Consider the following 22,654-nt stretch of genomic DNA (forward strand, 5'->3'; position numbering starts at 1 on the left):
TGTATAAATAGAGATGTTCATCTCATTGATAAAGTAATACAAATTCCGTATTCACCAGACTAAAACCAAACCGAATTCCCCATTTTGATTTTCTACATGGTACCAGCGTTGTAACGTTTTCCTGGACGGAAAAACTCTATCGGTATTTTATCATTGATCATAATCGACCAAAATCGATTCAAACAAAAGAAAACAAATCAAAACAAAACCAATCTAACCAAACCAATCAAAAAAATCAGATGGAAAACATGATGTTTTCATTGGCAGAGGTTGAGCAAATTATCCTCCTTTTCCAACAAAGAAACCAAAAAATCGATACAAACCCAAAAATCAATAAAAAAAAAAGTATTTGAAAACTCTAATGGAAAAAATTACACCAAGTGATGTAAAGAAATGGAAATTGAACTTGGTGATGGGGAGATGCTCAATCATATCACCGTCATTCCCCCGATGACCATAACTCCACAATGCAAACAATATGATAGCAGGGTCATGTCATGGATTCTCGCATGTATTAACTCTGACATCATCGATCTCGTTATTTAATTCACTACTACTGCCCTTGAATTATGGACTTGGATTCATACTTTATACGGGCCAATTTCGCTACCTCTCGTGAATGTCGCCATCCAGCGTGAGGTCGCGACGAGGAGTAATATAAAAGAAGTGAATACGCAAGTCAATGGTGAAAGGGGAGTAAAGAGATAGACAAAAATCAAATTCCAAAAGAAGAAGGGACAAACGAACTAGAAGCAAAAACACCCAAACCCCAACTCGAAAAACGTACCGAGAAAGGTTCTCCAAAGGCAGAAGTAAGCAAGGATAACCAAATCCCTAAACCCACAAACTTAGGATCTCAAAAATCAATAGAGAAAGAAAGACTAAATATGGAAATTAAGAGTATATTCCCTAAAAATGAGTAGATATGGAGGCTACTCATTTGTTATCCTTGTCTAATCTAAAACTACCTAGATTGTAAACCCCATACCCACTAACCCGCGAATTAACCCACCAACCCATATCTTCTACCTATCTACCCTTTAAACAAAATCAACCCAGTTTTATCTTTGAATCTCAATTAATCCAAAAACCCAAAATTTAAATTATTGATCCAAAACAAAAATTAAACCAACCAAATCTATTTTATGACCTTTTTCAAAAAATTGAAAGTCAATTATGACAAATTCGCCAAAGAGATCATCAAAATGTCCTCAGTGAAATCAAAAGATCAACTAGCAGATTTTCTCTTAAAGACAATTGGATCAAAAGCATTGAATGATATTGTGCAAGTTAGGTTTCGGTGATCCCGAGACCTAACTTGAGGGAGAGTGTAGAAAAATAGAAAGTAAAATAAAATAAAGATATTATTTCAGAATATTACGTTTTAGGAAGTTAAGATCCTTTTAAATATTTAGGATATTAAGGTTATTTTGTTTCCTTTATTTAGATTTTGGTTAATATTTTGTTTCCTTATTTTTAGTCTTAATTATGTATAAATAGAGATGTTCCTCTCATTAATAAAGTAATATAAATCCAATATTCACTAGACTAAAATCAAATCGAATTTCGCATTATAATTTTCTATAAACGAAAGTGTGGTTAGGAAAATCAATGTTCAAAACTTCAAAAGGTGTTGAAAGTGTGGAGCATAATGCCCAAAACCCACCTACTACTATTTTTCCGATTAGAGGGCGTTAGATTCAATACGAGGAGAAGACTAGGTGAGAATCGATCTCGAAACTTTAACAAAGAAAATAGTATTTCGTCCGTTTCAAATTACATGCACCAAACTTTTGCACTATTCATCGTTCTATAATAGTTTGCATATTTCGACTATTGTACGAGAAAAAAACATAGTCGTGTGGGATCTTATTTTATTTGTAGGCATATTTTTATAATATTAATAATTTTTAGTGATGTATAGCTTTAAATATAAACAATCCAACAAACGCATTAAATTGCGTAAAAATTTATTTAATACAAGTAATATGGACCGGAGTAAATATTAAATTTATTTCAAATCATATAAGATAAATTCTCACCTATAGGCTACAAGTAGTGTTATTCATACCTCTGCTTCTGCCACTTGGTTGTTGACTGGCGAGTTTTGAAAAACCAATTTCTGGGTTTCTCATTTCTATGCATTTTATAATGCCTTTATTTGGTAATTGAATTTTTTTCTTAATTTAACGCTTCATTTTTTTAGCTTTTTTATTGATCAAATATCTAAAAATGTTTATTTTGCTAATTGTTTTTTTCTTTGACTTTTAAAATAGTAGGTTATTTAATTATTATAAATAAATAATTAATAAATTTTTTAATTACAAGATTGGGTAAGAAAAAGGGAGACATAGGTGAAAATAAAACCAGAATATTCTTACAAAGTGTAGGAACTTAATTATCAAAAAAAGTGTCCATAAACTATAATTGTAAAAAATTAGAAATCGAATAAAGAAGATAACTTTCAAAAATTAAGAAATTTCATTTAAATTTACTTTTTATCTCAACCAAACAACTCCATCAAATTTTAAAATATATTAAAATATATTAGCCAAACACCTTAAACCAATTTAAATAGTTAAAACAATTAATTGACAATCACCCCATATTCACAAACTTAAAAAAAATAAAAATAATAATAAAACCCATAACAAAAGACAAAAGAACATAACAGAAAAACCAATTTTGTTATATTATTATATTTATACTTCAGGTTGGATTCCTAATTCCTATTAAAACAATTAATTTGTGTTAATATAAAAAAAACTTAAAATGACAGTAATCAAGAAGCCAAGCAAGTCTCCCAAAAGAGCCTACTCCTTTCTTTTTCACTCATTTTTTTACCTTCACTTGAATCCACACAACACTTTCTTGTGCTATTTGCTGTATTTGCTGTTGACATTATTTCTGATTTACTTGCATTTTCTTTTAAATTTTTCATCATCAATTCATCATCATCATCATCATCCTCATAACCATCATCATCATATTCATCATTCCCATGTACAATTCCTCTGCATACATGATGATCATTTCTTCCTTCATTGATGATATGAGATGATGTAGAAGCAGTAGCAGTAGCAGTAACAACATTAGCATGAGCATCCCATACGTCATAGCTACATGATTCAGCATCCTCTTCATGGTCATCATGAGATCCAAATTCCATCATCTTGAGCATGTTATGATGATGAGTATCATCAAGATCACCTTCAGAATCACCAGCTGCTTCTAATAGAAAGAAAGGAGATAGATCAACCATTACCTTTTTCTTGGGATCACCATTTTTTTCCATAAATAGAAGTTTTAATTAATTTAATTGCAATAAAATAATAGTAATTAATTATACTATTTATATTTATTGTGAATGTTGAAGAAGAGTATGTAAGGATTTAAGAAGAATGATAGTAATACTTATATAATCCTATGATACTACAATGAAATTAGATAACCTTTGACAACAAAAGGGAACGAAAGGTGACGTTTGCTTGTGTGCTTTTCAACTTTTGCTTTTTCTTTTTGGGGGGGATAGTGCTATTTATTTTTTTAATGGAATTTTTTTAGGTGTAATGGAAACTTTTAAAAAAAGTTATTTTTTATTTATGAATCACGGATTTTTTCTTGGTCCCACTTCATTCTCTTTTGATAAAATGTCTCGTCTGATAATGCAATAAATAAAAACACTGATTATGAAATGTTAAATAGTTGAATCTTATGAAGATATAAACAAAAAAAGTAGTAAAATACTAATTATTTTTGTTACGATGAGACGATTTATATTGGGTTAATTCAAATTATAATTATTTAAAAAAGCAAATATAAAAGAAAATTTCAAAAAATAATTTTGGAAAATTAATGTAAATCAGTTAATATTTTTGTTTTTTCAAATAAATCCTTTTTAGATATATCTCATAATAAAACGAACTCATACAAAAGGAGCTTAATAAAAAAAACAAAATTTTTTAAATGAGATAGTCTCAGGACGAACTCATCTTTAATGGGCTGACGCATATATATTTGTTATGTTAAATTGATCAACTATAATTTTAAAATAATCAATTAAAAAATAAACAACAATATGAGCTCGTTTCATAATGAAACAATCTCGTACAAGACCAGCTGGAGAGGTTGGAATGGGTTGCTTTAATTGAATGCTCTTGGCCGACCGGCCCCACCCAATTGATTTAATTTTGCATATTACTCCTAGTAAAGTGTGGGAGACCAATAATGATACCAAATCAAACACTTGATATTGTTTAATGGAGCCCACAATTTACAGGTGTGGTGGCTTTCTAGAAGCCAATTTACTTCTACAAGTTGAATGCAAGAAGAAGCCTAACCATCTAGAAGGAAGCATCCCTATTTTTGGCGTTTTATTGCATCAATTCACATGCTAATTTACTTTTGGTAAACAATTACTCCTACCCTCTATCATTTTCAAAGCATAATTTCACCCTCAACTTTCAAACATTGTCTCATTGTCACTCGGATTCTATATAATTTAATTTATTTTTTAATTGATCACTTTAAAGTTATATATATATATATATATATGATTATTTTAAAGTTATAATTAATTATTTTAATATTATAAAAAAATGACAACTTTAAAACTATACTCTTATATAATCACTTTAAAGTTAATAAATCTACATTGGACTAGTCCAATAGTAATAATCTCACCGTGAGAGAGTCTCATTTGAAAATTTGCACACGACTTTTGAAAATAAACATATCACAATTATATTTTTTATAAAACTTTTTTGGAAGTGGATTAAGTTTTGAAACTAACAATTAAAATATATGAACAAATAGAAAAAATGTGAAGGAAATAGGTATATTATTATTGTTGTTCATGATTTAAATGTTTTTTCTTGTATAAAATTGCTTATGCAGGGATGAAATATTATTTAACAACCATAAAATAATATTCTTATTATTTTGAATGAATTTGATATATAATTATATTTAAATGTCTTTACTATTATCAATTTTAAATAGTCTACTATTTCAGCTAGACATAATTTTGGACATATTTGAAGTGTTAGAGTGCACAAAATCCTATATAGTACTTTTACTTAATTTCAATTAATTGTTTAAAGCTTCAAAATTAAAAAATAAAGTAAAGTCCTTATTTCAATTTTGAGTGCTACCAACCGCACAGACCACGGGTCCAGGACAGGAATCTTAAATGGAAGTATGGAACCCAAGTGGCCAACAGGCCAAGTCTTAACTTCAGCGAAGGTGAAGCGTAGTACCTTGAGTCTTGAGTTTGACCAATACGACTTCGTTTTGGGCTAAGGAGCACGCTTTTATTTGTGTGGGTACGAAAATGAGCGCAATTTAATTTCTCAAAGTCAAATTTATCAAATCATTCAATGAGTTTTGATATGGACGTCGGGACGTACACCAAATCAAATTGGACTGACTTAAATATGGGAAACCATGTAGAGACAGGACGGAGCAACCAATTAGAGAAAAACAATTATTCAATTAAGAGGATAAGGCCATATGCAATTAAGCATGAGATAAATATGTTTTTTAAATTATAAGATAATATATAAGGGTAGAATAAAATAAATTATAATATTTAAAGTTTGTTTGATTTATTTTTTTTTTGAAAATTTGAAAAAATTAATACCTGAAAAAACTAAAGCAAAAACAATATATACTATTGTCAACTAATATTTGAGACTTTTAAATTTTTAGAGTCTTACGCGATTTGATATCTTACACATACTCAGAATCATAGTAAATAAACCAAACAAACAAGTGTCTTCAAACTTGTGTCTTGTTGTGCAATATGTAAACATAAACATATGACTCCATTCAACCAATTTGGTCGTAATAGTAATTTAGTAATCATATTAAATATGAAAATATTAAATTTTATTTTTAAATGCTAAAGATAATAATTTTTTGTAAAATGTTACTTAGAAAGTAGTTCCAATAGCTTTTACTAAATGCTATTCCAAAATTTTAAAAAATGTTTTAAATTGTAATTGTAGAACATCAATGTTAATAATTTTAATATTTAACCAAAATTAAATTGATAAAAAATAATTAAAGTTTACGCCAAATACACACATAATGACTTCAAAGATTGGGTTCTTTACTTAATTAGGTTATATAACAAGCATTATATTTAAATTATACAAAATCACATTAATCTATTAATTGGAGTAATGTTCATTTTTCTATTATTAGCTGGTTATAGATAGCCCTAATCATTTTCCTTAATTATAATATTCATATTTATGTATGATAATCGCTATTTAATGCTCAATTTCTGTACACTTATATTTTAATCATTGCATTTTCCACTACATAATCTACCTGTTGGCTTGGAAGCTTGAACACATACGCAGGAGCTTAGCTAGTGGAGCATTACTTTGGAAAGAGATATGGAACACAAATTAAGAGCATTGTCTCTAATCTCTATTAAACACGCCGATTGGTCTGTTTGACACTAGATAATCGCCAGTTTTATATAGGATTGTATAATTGTAGCTTTTAAATATAAAATCATCTAATAATTGCGTAAAATACTTGATAAAAATAGTTGTTAGGCTTTGGAAAATTATAGAAAAAATCTTTAAAAAAATTAATTTTAGTATTTTATATTTTACATTATTCATTCATCACTTTTAATATGTGATTACATAATCAAGTAAAATCTTGTTTAATTCGTTTCAATGTAAAAATTATTAATATTAATTTTTTATAATTTTTATTATATATAATTTGAGATATTAATGATTGAATTAGTGCATTAGACTTTGTGAAAAAGCAAATGTTGTAAGTACTTTGGAACGAAGTTAGTATTAGATAAAAAGTATACTTGTGCTCAAGCCTCTTGCCATTTGGTCCATTTCAGCTTGCTGAAGATACATCAGTATGCAGACATCAATAGATAGCCACTAGCCAGTCGGGTCGTCACCTTTCAAACAAAGAAAATGGGAAAAGTACACGAGTATAAAAATTAATCTAGAAGAGAAGTATTTGTCTAAAATGATGGCCATAATCTTAAAGATGTGTGCCATCCTTCACATAATGACATAATGAAGTACCTATAGATACTGGCAATCAAAATTCAATAATCAAACCCCAGTCTATAATTTAAAAACACAGTAGCATTCTAAGTAACAGAAATATAAAATCAAGTAGCTTTTGTCTCGGCATGGTTTCAATTCTAAGGTGTTGAATATACACGATCTTACCAATATCATAATAATTAAGAAAAAAGTTGTTTTCGATTGACTCTTGATGATAAACACTATCTCCAACTACATAGAAATAAAAAATGCAAATGAATTAGAAAAAATTATTCAGAATAATTTACCTTTTTTTAATTTTCCTACAATAATCCCAACTTTTAATTAATCATGAATAATATGAATTAAAAGGGGTATTTTTGTAACACCTCCGATTTTACGGTTTTGGTTTCGTTAAGGGGTCGGAAATTCAGGGATCCTTTTAGCATCCAAGCAAATATATTTACCTACTATTGTAGGTAATTTGTAAATGAAGAGAAATAAAATGAAAAATAAAACCATTAAAGGGTTATGATTGCTCAGGATGAAGTTAAAGCCATTAAAGTGTTGGTGTTGTTAGATTGAAGATGAAGAGAAGGGAAAAAATGAAGATGAACCATTAAAGGGTTACGAAGGTTGAAATGAGATTGGTGGCAGAGGGGGAAGGGGAGGAGTGGTAGTTGAAATGGCTTCCACTAATCTTTCCTTTCAATGACAATGATGGTGGGTTGATAAGATACATGCTTGTGGAGTTAACGTTAACTTCACTCAGTCTTATTCTTTGTAAGTAATACTCATGATCTTTCTCGAGTTGAGGCATTTATTAGCCGCGCTCTCAGTTTATGGGTATGAGTTGTCGCCATCCTTCCCTTCCAGACTCTGCTCATAGTTTTAAGGGCGAGATACACTGGATAAGATGATGATGACAATGGTGGTGGATTGACTCAAATTAGTGATTTTGGATTAATTTTTAAGTTTCTTTTTTCCTAAATGACCTGTTTAACAAGTTCAAAGTAATTTCGAATGTTAGCGAGATCCAACCCTTCTTAACTAGTATTATTCATGGTTAATTAAAAGTCAGGATTATTGTTGAGAAATCGAATAAGTGTTGGATTATTGAGGGCAATTTTTCCAATGAATTATTAAGTCATTTTACTATAATTCATTACAACCGACAACCAAAAATGTATAAATATTTAGCTCTATAAGTGTATCATTAGACTTTTCCATAAAAATGACATAAAACCAAATTCAATGAAGCCCTCACATTAACCTTAGCGAGACTTCTAGAAATCAGTCAACAAAGGCTCTTCACCTACTCATGTCTAGATGCTGAGGATCCACTTTTTTTTGCAAGAAATATCACACGAGAAATATTTTAATCAAGCAATCAATACTAAAGTTAGCTGCAACTTCTGCGGATTAAAAAAAGTTGAATAAGATATACCTGCAAGATTCCTGTCTTTCATTGTATACCTCCAGAAAGCAACCAGCACTTAAATAAATTTTGAAAAAGTAGGGTAAAAATATACATATGATGTGCATGCTATCAAAATAAATTAATTTCTAAAAATAATTACCTCGATATATAGGAGTATAATGCAAGAGTTCTTCAGTCTAGCAGGATTAGCACAATCTCGACAGCATAGAATAGGTCACTGAACTTTTGAAAGAAGTCTTGTGCATACGGTTCTGCTTGGGCTTTTCGAACTATGAAAAATTTGTCTTTACCAGCACCCAAACAATCCAAAGAAAGAGAAATATTTACAGCTTTAAGATCATGCTTATCAAGCAAAATCCATCAAGAATCAAGAAATAAAAGAATTTACATCTATTAGTTGGGGGGGTTGTTGGGATTAGTTGTGGTATGAAAGATCAATGAGTTAAATAATGAAGAAACGACCCCTTTTTTCGCTTTTGCAGAATATACAGAGTCATAGCTGCATGATATGTTCGAGGAAGAATCAATAAATTAAGAATTAAACATCCAAATGAATTACATGATACATAAAATACAAGTACATTGGTCGTCTCGGCACCACCAGCTACAAGCCTGCGAGATTTACAACCGCTGGAACTTTCAATTGGGCAGAGTAGCGCAAAGTGGATACCAATTTCTCTGTACCACTCACTTCTCTTGCTTGAATGAAGACTTTGAAGCTGACCGTCATCCAATGCATGGTATGCCTTCAAATCAATATTGTTTGTTCTGTTTGTTATCTCTTTTTAGCTGAACCTTCAACTTCTTACCTCCCAATTGAAAGCCATTCATCATACTGATAGCAGATTGTGCAGCTTCTGGGGAGTCGTAACTAACAAATCCTGTAAAATGCAACAAAATAAGATCCAAGCAATCTGACTATGTCAGCAGTATGCATTAAAAAGAATGACATACCGAAACATTTGCTGAGGCCTGTTGCTTTGTCAACAAAGACCTTAGCACTCAAGACCCTGCCAAATGGCTGAAAAGCATTTGCTAATTCGTGATCACCGAATTCTTGAGGTATATGGTATATAAACAAATTAGCACCAGATGGTCCTATTTATAAGAAAGCATATGTTAATCACGAGTGAACAATTGTACAGAAAAGTTTCAAATACATAAAGAACTGTCATCGTCTGGTATATTTCTGATGCAATATTGAACCCATTCAAAGTTCGAAAAATAAGTCATTTAAGCAAACAAATTCTATGGGAAGTTACCAACCTTCGACCTGACTTCCAGAACTTGAACCTACACCAGGAGACGATCCCGAGGGATTATCTACAACACCAGATGGTATGGAGCCTGGAGAACCATTAACAGGTCCGTGAGTCATCATCCCTCCAGGATATGCCATAGGATATTGAAGATTTGGCACTGTAGGATAACCAGATCCCACATAACTTCTTGGTGCTACCCCAGGAGAAAGAGCAGGTCTTACACCACGTAAAGCATTTCCTTGATTTACAGGAGGAACTATATTATGGAATTGGTTTTGCATTGGGGGCATATGATATGGCATAATGCTGTAACTTCCAGGAGCCTAAAATTCCGAAGACATTGTTAATTGGGAATTTTGTTGAACAGATTGTTGAAATTTGACAATGTACTTGTTCAGAAAACAAACCTGGTAACCATAACCGTTATATGCAGGACCATAACCCATTGGCATGGCTCCAAATAAGGAAGAATGCCGTGATTGATCAACATTTCCCAAACTTGAAGCACGTGACTGGGCCTTTTGAGTCCTTCGAGCTTGCCTTTCTTTCTCGGTATCAGCCCACTTAACTACTAAAGGAACATTTGAGCCCTAATAGGAGAAACAAAACTGTTAGATGACATATATGTAAAGATCTTCAAACCACACAAATCTCAGAAGTAACCACAGAAATTTTCATGTATAAAGCATCGGCGCCATAGATTTGTACCATACTTGCACAGATAATTGAATGAAAGCAAAAGTCATGTAAAACAAAACGAGTTAGATTTACAGAGTTATCTATTAAAAAACACAGCCTAAAAACCAAATGACAATGGCATTGATTCCTTTAGCTCAGAGATAAATTACAATGAATAACCATACATAATCCTTTTGATGGGAGGGCAATTCATCAGTTCCTTGTGATGAGAAACAATAAATTTAAGCTTCTCTTATAAAGTAATGTATTACTTTCATTATCCCTTTTAATTTGCAACAATTTTATTTTGGTTAATGTTCCCACCACTTTCTTTAATTTTTATCCACAGACTTCTGACACTTTTAATCTTATCCACATTATTTGAGTGTTTCCAACATTTTCTTAATACTTGTGCAAATGTTGGGTGTTGCATATTTACGGGGACAAAGGGAATAAATGATGGGACATAAATGGTGAAAACCATTACTAACAAACATGATCTATTATGTTGAATTAAAAAACAAATAAAAGACAAAACCGAAGGTTACATGACTCATTTGCACAAGAGAAATTTTAGAGAACGATAGCGGTTAGATTTTTCAAGTTGATACGCATTCTATGTAGTGATCTAAAATGTTCTCACTTTTTGAATCTCTCCGATAATGAGATGGCATGGAGAAAAAAATTGAATATGTCTAACCTAAGGCCTATTACAGCTATATATAATATTAAACTAGTATTCACTGTCATAGATCATAAAATAAGCCATTACACATTCTTGGCCCACAACTTATTGATACATTAAGCTCAAACCTTTCAAAATTAATTAGATCACTTTAAGTTGAACATAAGGATAACTTTAATAGTTTTTAATGACACGAACTTTACATTTACATATAAACCCAATGTCGGACTACGAACATACAATAAATAGTTATTTTCACTTTTCATTAAATACACTTTAGTTTAAAAGTAAAACTCATTTGTTCTTTTAAGATCTTCCTTTTATAGACTGTCTTGGACTTTTTTTACACTTTTACTTTATTCCTTTTTTGGCAAAAGTGGAACTTCAACTGTTTCTGCTTTTAAGTGTTTGGCATATTAGGGACTTATACCACTTAGATTCGTACGTAAAACATTGGTCACTAGTGAAATTGTTAAACCCTCATTCCAGTATACTTTGTTTGGTAATTGCACATTAGTGACTAAAATATTGGGTCTTGCGATCGAGTTTGAAATTTAGGGATCCATTTGGATTTTATGATTGCTTTTCAATTGGTTGCTAAGCTGAATTGTTTTCTCTTTTTAAGAATGAGTTCAAGTACACCCAATGAACCCATGTTGAATTTTTTTCATTTCCTCTCCCCCACCCCCACCCTCTCTTTCCTTGTCCCAACATTACATTGCAACAAACTATGAACATACAAAAATTGAGGGAGTTACTTACCTGGGTCAGTTCCTAACATGGTCTTTCTAACAACATTTGACTAGTATACAAGGGTGTTCCCCAGACATGACTGATTAGAATCGACTGATGTACTTGTTCATCATCATTATTGCTTTTGAATTTATCTTTATAAAATTTTGTTTATTGACATTTTATAATTCCTTGAAATAATAATGAAAAGCCATCAGCTCATATAGAAGTACTTCCTTGCTACTAGGGATTAGAACAAAATTTTTGAGGTCCATTTTTTCAGCCAAACAATGCTAAAATGTTAAATTAGCTTTTGACCCTACATATTCAAGATGGTTTTTTAAATGTCAATTCCTGCTCACAAGAGGACCATCCAATAGCAGAAGAAAATTTAAGAGTCCAAAAATGTGGGTTTAAAAAAACAAGTTTATTAAGAGGGAGATTGGTAATCCCTATTCAGTAACTGAGACCATAGCCCACAAGACAGAAAAGTACACATGACCGTGCACTGAACTGTTGTATGAAAATCCTACACCAACCAAATGTGAATGAAAACTAAAGATCCCATTTGACAACAAAATCTGATATAAGTATAATAATGACTGGCAAATTACATTAAGTTTTTCACTTCACTAAAAAATGTATCAAGGCAACAGCAAGAACATCACATAATTACAAAAACAGAATATATCAAATATATTAGTAGGATTTTATTTAAAAACAACATGCTTATTAGATTTCAATGGTGATACACAAGTTCACAATAAGATAGAAGAACAAACCTCCATTTTATGGTTTCCGTTGACAGCATCCATGGCTGCAAGAGCCTGCTCCTTAGTCTCATACTTCAGAAATGCACATCCTGCCACACATCAGATAACTTTGACATAAACAAGTGACCAAAAAAACCGTTGCAAGCATGATACAAGAACACGTTGCAAAAACAGGAAAGAAATTGTGCATAAACAAACTTTTTAAAATTAGGTATTCACTTAATTATTGAAACCTTTGCTTGTCTGTTGTGACCCCCTCAAGATTTGCAACTCCTTTATTGTTCCATATTGAGAAAACAAAGCAGAAACCTCAGCATCGGAGACATTCTTGGGAAGCATGCCAACAAAAAGCTTATGCTCTGGTAAAGAAAGATTTTAAAGGATAAGTCAAAAAAAGAAAACAAACTAGTAATTTTTAATTTATAGAGAATTGTCATTAGGATGTTGCAAACTATAGCAGAAGCCATATTAAGTAAGAGGAAACCCAGGAAAAGAATTCAGCAAGACCTAGTCTTTCAAGTTCGCCATCTGCATACTTCACTTGCAAGGGACTTGATGCCTGAGGACAAATAGTAACGTATTAAAATTTGTCAAACAAGAGAAAGCACAAACTATTAACACATGCATAATATCACAAGAACCAAATAGGTGAAATTGAAGAAAACATCAAAATATTGTAATACAAAATACAAACCGAGTAAACAGATAGCAATCGCATAAAATAAGATATTGATAACCAAAAATGAACTTGACCATTAATCTCTCACAACAACTTTAAAATAAAATGATTGGTTGTTATTTTAAAAATATTTGACCACATGTCTCCATCTCACTCCTCATTGAATGACCTAAAACTTGATATGAGTAAGGCGTATGATTGACTTGAATGGAATTTTTGTGCTCTATGATGCTAAAGATGCGCTTTCCTACTAGATGCGAGGAGCAGATTATGACATGTGCTTCCACAGTTTGTTATTCCTTCCTTGTCAATGGTAATGCAACATAATTTATTAGTCCTCAAATAAGATATTGTACGGTATATCTATTACTTGTAACTCTTTTCTTTGCAAAGGACAACATCATATTCTCAAGGGACAATATGAGAGATGCCAAGGCGATCAAGTCTCATGTCCTAAAATATCAAAAACTAAACATTGAGAAGCGTGAAATATCCTTAGTAAATGCCTTCAGGAGAATGTTATAGAGGATCTAGAAGAAGATCTCTCTATGTCCCAGAACTTAACGTCAAGCTCCCTATTTTCTCTTCCAAAGAAATGGAGAGAATCATTCTGAACTTCTGGTAGGGCGCCTTTAACTCAAATAAGAGGATCTCTTGGAAAGCATGACATCATATGTTGAAGCCTAAAAAGAAAGGAGGGTTGGGCTTCCAAGATCTTGAGAAGTTTAACATGGCACTTCTAGCAAAGCAACTATGCCGTCTTCATAGCAACCCTTATACTTTTCTTGCTCAAACACTTAAAGAAAGATACACTCCTCGTTCTTTAGGATGGAGCATTCCTATTGGCTTCAACCCAAGCTATGCATAGAGGAGTTGTAAAGTTCTAGACCGTTACTTGAAAGAAGTGTTGGATGGAGCGTGGGAGAAGGAAAATCTATATTGCTTTGGAAGGATGCAAGGCTACGTTGTGAGGGCACATGGGAGGTTATCTCCCCTTCGAGTAGTTTGAAGCATGACGTGAAGGTGAAGGTAATCATTGATAGGTGATATGGGTTGCACAAAGGCCCTTACTAACACATGTTTTTTCCTATTGATGTTGAGAGAATCTATAAGATCCATTTGAGTAATAAAAAGTGCAATGACAAAAGGAAAGAGCATTTTAGGGTTCTAGTCAGGTCTAGACTCAAACCTTAATTTTAAGATCGAGTCAAGATCTGAAGACTGATATTAAGGGTTCAGAAAATTAGATCTGGACCCAAAGCCTATAGAAACATTTTCATAAGAGGATTTTAAGTCTAAAATCTAGACCCTTGAATTTTCTATTAGATTCAGACTCTAACCCAAACACTTAATTTTTTAATTGGACTTGGATTTGAAACGTTAGGGTCCAATAAAGAATCGAACCAAACCCTTATAATAAGGTTGGATTTGAAAATAAAGAAAAGGTCATTCCTTTATATTGGTGCTTTGTGAAGGATTTTAAAATCATCACCCCAACAATATGAACTATGATGTATTGAATGAAAAAGATTCAAAGAACCCTAAAACTAGTTAAATAAAACGGAGGATAGTAGTAAAAAGGAAATAATTCCCCCGGCAATAACCCATCTTTTCACTTTTTTATATAAATATTAATTTTCGTTAACATAATTATTCTGTATAAATATCAAACAATCTAATAGTAGGTGATTGAACATTTTAACTTTTAAGAAATTGTATCTTCAAGCAAAGATAGGCTTAATAATTAAGTAAAATGTCAATCTCAAAGCTTGAATAAACAAAATTTAATTGGTAATCGTTTATTGCATCCATAGAATAAAAAGTGAGGTTGTTCGGCTTTTTGTGAACGATTTTGATGGTATCATTCCGAAAAAATCCATTACGTAATTTGTGATTAAAATTATGGATTAAAAGCCATTGTATGTTGTTATTTTAACAAATTAGTCATTATAATCTTTTTTTAAATATGTATTAGGTTCTAAAAGGTTTATATAAATTATACTTCTATATATGTTGTAAAAAATTGAATCATGATATTTTTCAAGTTAACAATTCACATTGCAACGACAGCAAAATGAATTGTAACACCGCGACTCCTCGAGGCGCCATGTTTAAAGCATCATGACCATAACCGCAATTGGAAGGACACTCATAATTTTTCCTATGATTGCACCACCTTTTGAATTAGTCCCAAAATAAATGTTGAAAATTATCATTTATGCTGGCAAACTAATAGCTCGTAATGGATTATTTATAGATAAACACTCAACTTCTCCATCTTGTTGGGATTACTATATTTGTGATAGCACATGAATTTAGCAAATAGTTTGGCTGTTGGGATAATAAGTTAAATATTTTAAAATGTGTAGATTGTATTAAAGTAGAAAATATGTGTCGACGAGAACTAATAAAAGTAATAGAGACATTTCGGAGTTGTAGCAAAATCAGGAGAACAGTATGAATTACAAAAAATATAGCAATTAAAAAGAAAAGTGTAGAAATTTCAAAGGGGCGAAGGTAGTAATTAGCAATAAAACTCAAAAACACATCCACTCCAAGTTCAATATCAGGTTCGATGCAAATTAGATCTCTTATGGACACCAAAAACTATTGGTTCTTGGTCACTGGACTACTCAAAAAAAGGGGAAGAGCTTAGCTACAGTCCAACTATGCAAGACTTTTGTATCCCCCAACAAATCAAAACACTCCAACTTTGTGGCTGATTTTCAATATCAAAGTCACAACCACAAATCTAGCTAAAACGCAAGTTGAGCAAATTCAATTTTGAACGAATTACATTGTCAATAAAAATTCAATACCGTAAAATTCTCTAAAACGATTAGCATAGTAAACACCTAAAAAGATTCTAACAAGCGAACATTACTAAAAATTAACTTAGCAGACATAAAACAAATTGGTGGAAGAATATAAACGATGCAGCAAAATCAACTAGTGGAATTAATCAAAGAAGATGAATAGAAATGCAGAAAGCGAAGTAGATCATAGAAAGAAACAAGTAAAAAAACAGTAAAAAGAGATCAAACAGATACTTACACCAAGAAGAGTCTTCTTATTATGACAAGCATTGACCGCTTTGTCTGCTTCCTCTCTCGACGGACAAATCACAAAACAACATCCTAAAAACCAGGAAAAGTTCAAAATCAGCAGCAAAAAGCACCTCAAAACAAGTAAATAAACGCAAATCTGAACTCAGATCAACAAAAACCAACTCGCATTGTCTGTAATCCTCGATTAAAAATCACCAAAATACACATAACCGAACCAAATTTTTCAAAAAAAACAGGTATAGCAATTAGCAATAATAACAAGAAATTGAGAAGAAAGAAATCAAAATTGAAATACAAAACCTCGAGAAGCTTTAGTAACTTTATCTTTGATAATATTGACTTCATCAATCAAAGCGAAGTCTTTGAACATAGCAAGAAGTTGAGCTTCCGTCATATGCTTAGGTACTTGACCTACAAATAATTTGACGCTTTCTTCACTATGCCTTCGCTCGCCTTTTTGCTCTTCCGCCATTAATGAAGCTTTATTCTACTCCGTCAATTTCTCAGTTTTGTAACCTTAGTTCCCCTCTCCTCTGTTCAACAAATGCAACTGTCTAATTTTCTCTCTCCTCTTTGGTCGTCTGAAAATGGCGTCTTTCTAAACGGCAAAGTTGGATCTTCGCTTCCGTATAATATTATTTTAAATTTTCGTCAATCAAGGATTAGTGGACTTGATTATTGGTCGTATTTACGGAAATACCCTTGATATTAGGATGATTAGGCCTAAAATAAAGGGGTAGTAGAATGGCAATTAAATGAGAAAAGTAACCTTCCTAATAAATTGGATTTAAATATATAAAAATAAATGGGATGGATAATTTAATTTACAGGGTGGATGAAGTGGGGGCCAATCCATGTCTTATGTCTTTATAAACATAAAAATCATAAGATGTGATCTATTGATTGTCCAATTCCCTAATGCTTTGTTTTTCCCAATTCTTATAATTCGTCACCCTATTCATTTTTTCGCCACCCCCTAGTAAATTACCATATTGCCCTTGGTTTTTGAAAAAATTACAATTATGCCATTAAACCTAAAATTTTCTATATAAACCACACTCACACTAAAAATTCTCTCACTACAACTAAAAACCAACATACAAAAGCAAAATTTGGGAGCAAAAATTAAGTTCAATCCGGAATTTATCAATCGAGGTAAGTTATTTTTAATTAAATTTAATCATCAAAAAAAAAAAAAAAAAAATAGGAGTCGCCCAGATCTGGGCGACTCCAATTTTTTTTTTTTTTTTTTTTTTCCGTATGTATTTTGTTAATTTTATTATTATTAATTTAATTATTATTATTATTGTATTGTTATTTTTGTTAATATTAAATATATGTTAATGTTATTATTATTAATTTTATTATTATTATTGTGATTGTTAATTTTGTATTATTAAATATATGTTAATGTTGTTATCATTAATTTTATTATTATTATTGTTATTGTTATTTTTATTTATTATTAAATATATGTTTATGTTTTGTTTTATAAATTATTAGTTTAAATTTGTATGTTGTAATGTTTACTTTTTTTTTAGTAAGTGTATATATATGTTATTTATATTTTACAGAAAAAAAAAAAAAAAAAAGAAAATGAGTCGCCCAGATCTGGGCGGCTGAACCGGGGTCCAGCCGCCCGGATCTGGGCGACTCATTTTCTTTTTTTTTTTTTTTATTTTAATTTTTTGTATATTTTGGAGTAATAAATTTAAAAATTGAAATTTAAAAAAAAAACCTGATTATTATATATATATATATATATATATATATATATATATATATATATATATATATATATATATATATATATATATATATATATATATATATATATATATATTTTTAATTTTTTCCTTATATTTAGGAAAAATATATTTAAAGTTTGAAATTTAAAAAAAAACCTGATTTTTATTATAAATTTATATATTTTTTTTAATAAAATGTTAATATTGTAAATAATTTATTTATTTATTTATTTTAAATTTGTTTTTTTTTTCCGTTTATTTAGGAATAATAATTTTAAATTTTGAAATATAAAAAAAAAACATGATTATTATTAATAATTTTATATATTTTTTTTAATAAAATGTTAATATTGTACTTAATTTTGGAAAAAAAAAGGTGATTATTATTAATAATTTTTTTGATTTTTTTTTTAAAAAAAGGTGATTATTATTATAAATATAATTTTTTTTTATGTTATTACTGTTATTGTGATAGTTAATAATAATTTAATTTATTGTTGTTATATAATTGTTTATGTTTGTATTATTAATTAATTATTTTGTTTTTTATGTTATTTTTTTCCATATTTTATTTATGATTATTATGTTTTTAGAAATATTATTATTTATAATATTGAATGAAACCGTAAAAAATTGTAGAAAATGGCTGGTAATCAAGGAAAAGGAAAGGGTTTTTTTAGGCAATTGTTGAGAGGTAATAGTTCTAGGCCTACCTTACTCAGAGGGGAGGGGGTCACGGGTTCTGCTAGGAGGGCTAGGCAGGAAGAGGCGGCCAACACAGTGAGGCCCAAAGGTCGAGTACGCTGAACCAAGTGCGTACTCATTTTGATGACCAGGCTGATAGCCTCCAGAGTAGTTGGGGGTTTATAGTGATGATGATAATGATGTTGATGATGTTCAGTTCCAAGCTCCTGAGCCTGCCCCATTGGACTGGACTATAGTTCGTGGCCCCGACGGCAGATTTGCCCTTGGCGGCCCGAGTTCTTCCGCCGCATCTGAGCGTGCAGGAGGAAGTTTTGTCGATAATGAGCCGCCACGGGGCAGGCCCTCACAGTCCACTAACACGGACTGGTTAGTGACATCACCCCAGCCCGGGGGGCCGACAGATACGCGACTGATCCCTAGCTATGGCGGGCACATAGCTAAACTTATTTATGACGGCTCCGAGCGTACGCCTCCGATTCTGGAGTGCCGTTTTAGGAAGAGACCGGTGGAGTCCATCATCGGACTGAGGGATATGTCCGATGAGCTAGTCGATTTTCTACCTTCCACTTCCCTCGGTCGACTACCGGTCATTATGCACCAGCACATCGACTCTGCTTTGATATCGGCGTTCGTCGAGAGGTGGCAGCCGGATACGAACACCTTTCACATGCCCTGGGGAGAGATGACGATTATGTTGCACGACGTGCAACGCATATTGGGCATTTCTATTGATGGTTTTCTGCCGGCTGAGCCTTCGGAGGCGGAGTGGGAGGTTGGTATCACCAATCTGGTCGGCGAGCCTCTGTCTGAGCTTCGACGTAAAGGTTCATTCACCAGCGGATGCATAAGCGTTGCTGAACTGATGCGACTGTGTCATAGGTCGCAGGCCTTGGATACCCAGACCACAGCGTACTACATGGCTGTCATCGGCTCTACCTTGTTGGCGGATAAGACCAGGACTGGCATGCGACCTCACCCGATAGTTGTCGTCAACGACGATGAACAGGACGTGGCCTGGGGTGCGGTGACCTTGGCGTTCTTGTACAGGCAGCTCGGAATGGCATCTAGGGCTGGTTGCAAGACCATTGCTGGATGCCTCACATTGCTCCAGACATGGATCTATGAGTACTTACCCGCTTTCCGCCCTCATCCTCGCCGAGATGATGTGCCAAACATGACTAGGGCGGAGATGTGGACGCCGAAGAAAGTAGGTCGTGAGCTGGACAGGTTGATGGAGTTCCGCAAGGTTCTGGACTCAATGACAGAGACTCAGGTATTTTACATTACACTTTGTCATGCATGTTGTTTTTTATTTGTAGGAAATTTTTTTTTAACTTGGACTGTATGCAGGTTGAATGGACTCCCTACAATTTTTCTGCTGCTGCGTTGCTGAATGAGCACCCACGCACCACAGTCATCGGGGGTATCACCTGCTTTGATGTTGTGGAGGTGTATTTGCCGGAGCGGGCATTGCGACAGATTGGGTTCGTGCAGTCTATTCCTCCGGCTCCTATTAGACCAGCCAAGGCTCTTCGACCGGCACACGGAACCTACTCCGCGACCTTTCCTTCTTCTGCTGCTGCATTTGTGGAGGCGTGGAGTAGGTTCCCCTACAGTGCCCGCCTTGTAGAGCATGGACTTCGACGGGCTACTGTTCCTTCAGAGACTGAACCTAATTACGTTGAATGGTTTAGAGTGTGCTCGCACCCGTACATATCCCGAGACGAATTGCTGGCTTCTGGTCCTGGTCCTGGTCGGAGCAGATCTGATTACGTGAGTTTTATTATCAATTTTTTTTCCAGGTTCTTTTTTTTAATGAATTAATAACGCACATTGTCTTTTTGTGTTTTCAGTTCGCGAAAGAATGGGCCAGTCGATTCGCTCAAGTGGCAAGACTACCTACGCGGATTGCGGATTTGAACTCCCGTCAACGACATGCTTTAGAAATATACCTTAATGATTGTAGAGATTTATTTGATGAATGGCAAATTGATCAAGGGCAAGGCCCTGAATAGTCTGTACTGAAATAAATAATGACAAGACAAATAATAACAATAATAATAATAGTAATAATAATGACAACAAATACAACAATAATAATAATTATTATAACAATAATAAATAAATAAATAAATTACGTAAATTAAAATATTAAAAAATTTAAAAAATAAAAATATCAACAATAAAAATTATAATAATGACAACAACAATAATAATAATAATAATAATAATAATAATAATAATAATAATAATAGTACTAACAATAATTATAATAATAATTTAAAAAAAATTAATACGTAAATAAAAAAATAAAAAAAAATAAAAAAATTAATAAACCAGTCGCACAAAATTGGGCGACTGGACCATAGATCAGTCGCCCAAATTTGTGCGACTGGACCATGGGTTAGTCGCCCAGATTTGTGCGACTGAACCTTGGTTCAGTCGCCTAGATTTGTGCGACTTGTTTTTTTTTTTTTTTTTTTCGAACGACAGTTTTACGTACCGCATCCGACTCATAGTCGCTTTCGTTAGCCATATTCAACCAATTACGCCTTACAACTTCTTTAACACTTTTTAGAGAGATAGTACCAGTTTTTTAGAGAGATAGTACCGTGTTTGAATTCGTACTTCAAACGCATCTCAGAATTCGATATATATAGACAAATCATCCGCATTAAATTCTTAATAGTGTTATTAAGCGTGATTTACATTTATTAATTATGTTTTAACTCCAATGGCATTTTTGTAATTTTTTTAAATTCAAAGGCAATTAAGTAATTTTGGGGGGGTGGCGAAAAATAGCAACACCCTTGTTTCTTCGGCTGTTCAAATGAGAAATACCAAAACATACGACTTACACTTGGGAGTTAGGACTTAGGACTTATCAACTTATTTCGTGGATGCATTATTTTAATCTTAAAATTTTAATTTTAATTAAAAATTATATAAAGTTAATATTAATAAAATTTACACTAAGATAAATTAAATATCTCATTATCTATATTTTAACTTATAAATTAAGAGTAAAATACAAATTGAAAATAATTAATAAATGCTATAATAAAAAATGAGATATTTGATAAGAATAAGACGGAGTAACTTTTTTGGTTTTTTTAGTTTAATTTTAGATAGTATTTTTTTGTGTCGCAATTAATCTACAGTGTTCTCAATTTTTATTTGTCATATTTTTATTTATGAAAATGCTATGTGCTACTCATAGTAATTTCATAATTATCTACACATTTCCTTTTTTTTCTTAATAAACATGTCCCTTTTACCCATCGTTTGTTACAGTTTTTTGCCTTTAGTTATCGCTCTTTACTTCCTTCCTTTTGTTTGTCTTTATAATTAGTTATTTGTACGTATTCTATTTATTCTATTTGTAAGTTGCAAGTTTCTCTCTCTTTGAAGACTTTTCTTGAGCTGAGGGACTCTTTAAGCGCACTCTCCTCTATGGGTATGAGTTGCCGTTTCTTTTAATCTAATACTCGTTTCTTATTATTAGTTTTTTTGTTTTTTACTTTTTATTTTTTGTCTTCTTTTTTGTAGTTGGTTCTACTTATTTATTCTATTTATATGCATTTAATTTATCTTTCCCGTGTAGCTACGTCCTACGTATGAGTATGAGTATGAGTTGCTGCCGCCCTTCCCTCCCCAAACCTTGTCCATAGTTTTTCTATGAACAGGATATACTGGGTATGATAATGATCACGACTCATTTCTCCATCTTAATAATTATTTGTGTTGTTTACCAATTATGCATTAATATTTACACCTCTAAAAAAAGGTGCAAATCAAATTAGATGGACAAAGTAATCACTATTTATAAATTCATTATATTTTACATCA

The 22,654-nt window shown here is 32.0% G+C and overlaps 2 protein-coding genes across 2 annotated transcripts; both read right to left on the bottom strand.

Moving 5' to 3' along the window:
- Positions 1-2,782: 2,782 nt before the first annotated feature.
- On the bottom strand, positions 2,783-3,295 carry LOC130813632 (uncharacterized). Its single transcript, XM_057679468.1, has 2 exons — positions 2,977-3,295; positions 2,783-2,925 (listed from the first exon to the last, which is right to left on the bottom strand). The coding sequence occupies exons 1-2, from the start codon at positions 3,293-3,295 to the stop codon at positions 2,783-2,785; spliced, it is 462 nt and encodes a 153-aa protein (XP_057535451.1).
- A 4,116-nt stretch (positions 3,296-7,411) lies between these two features.
- Positions 7,412-17,081, bottom strand: LOC130813218 (RNA-binding protein BRN1). Its single transcript, XM_057678994.1, has 9 exons — positions 16,653-17,081; positions 16,339-16,421; positions 13,113-13,164; positions 12,839-12,964; positions 12,615-12,694; positions 10,145-10,327; positions 9,742-10,060; positions 9,430-9,573; positions 7,412-9,356 (listed from the first exon to the last, which is right to left on the bottom strand). Exons 1-9 carry the CDS (start codon positions 16,822-16,824, stop codon positions 9,229-9,231), a joined length of 1,287 nt encoding a protein of 428 aa, XP_057534977.1. The 5' UTR covers positions 16,825-17,081; the 3' UTR covers positions 7,412-9,228.
- Between the last annotated feature and the right edge of the window lie 5,573 nt (positions 17,082-22,654).

This window comes from Amaranthus tricolor, chromosome 5 (genome assembly GCF_026212465.1).
Source record: "Amaranthus tricolor cultivar Red isolate AtriRed21 chromosome 5, ASM2621246v1, whole genome shotgun sequence".
Lineage (NCBI taxonomy): Eukaryota > Viridiplantae > Streptophyta > Magnoliopsida > Caryophyllales > Amaranthaceae > Amaranthus > Amaranthus tricolor.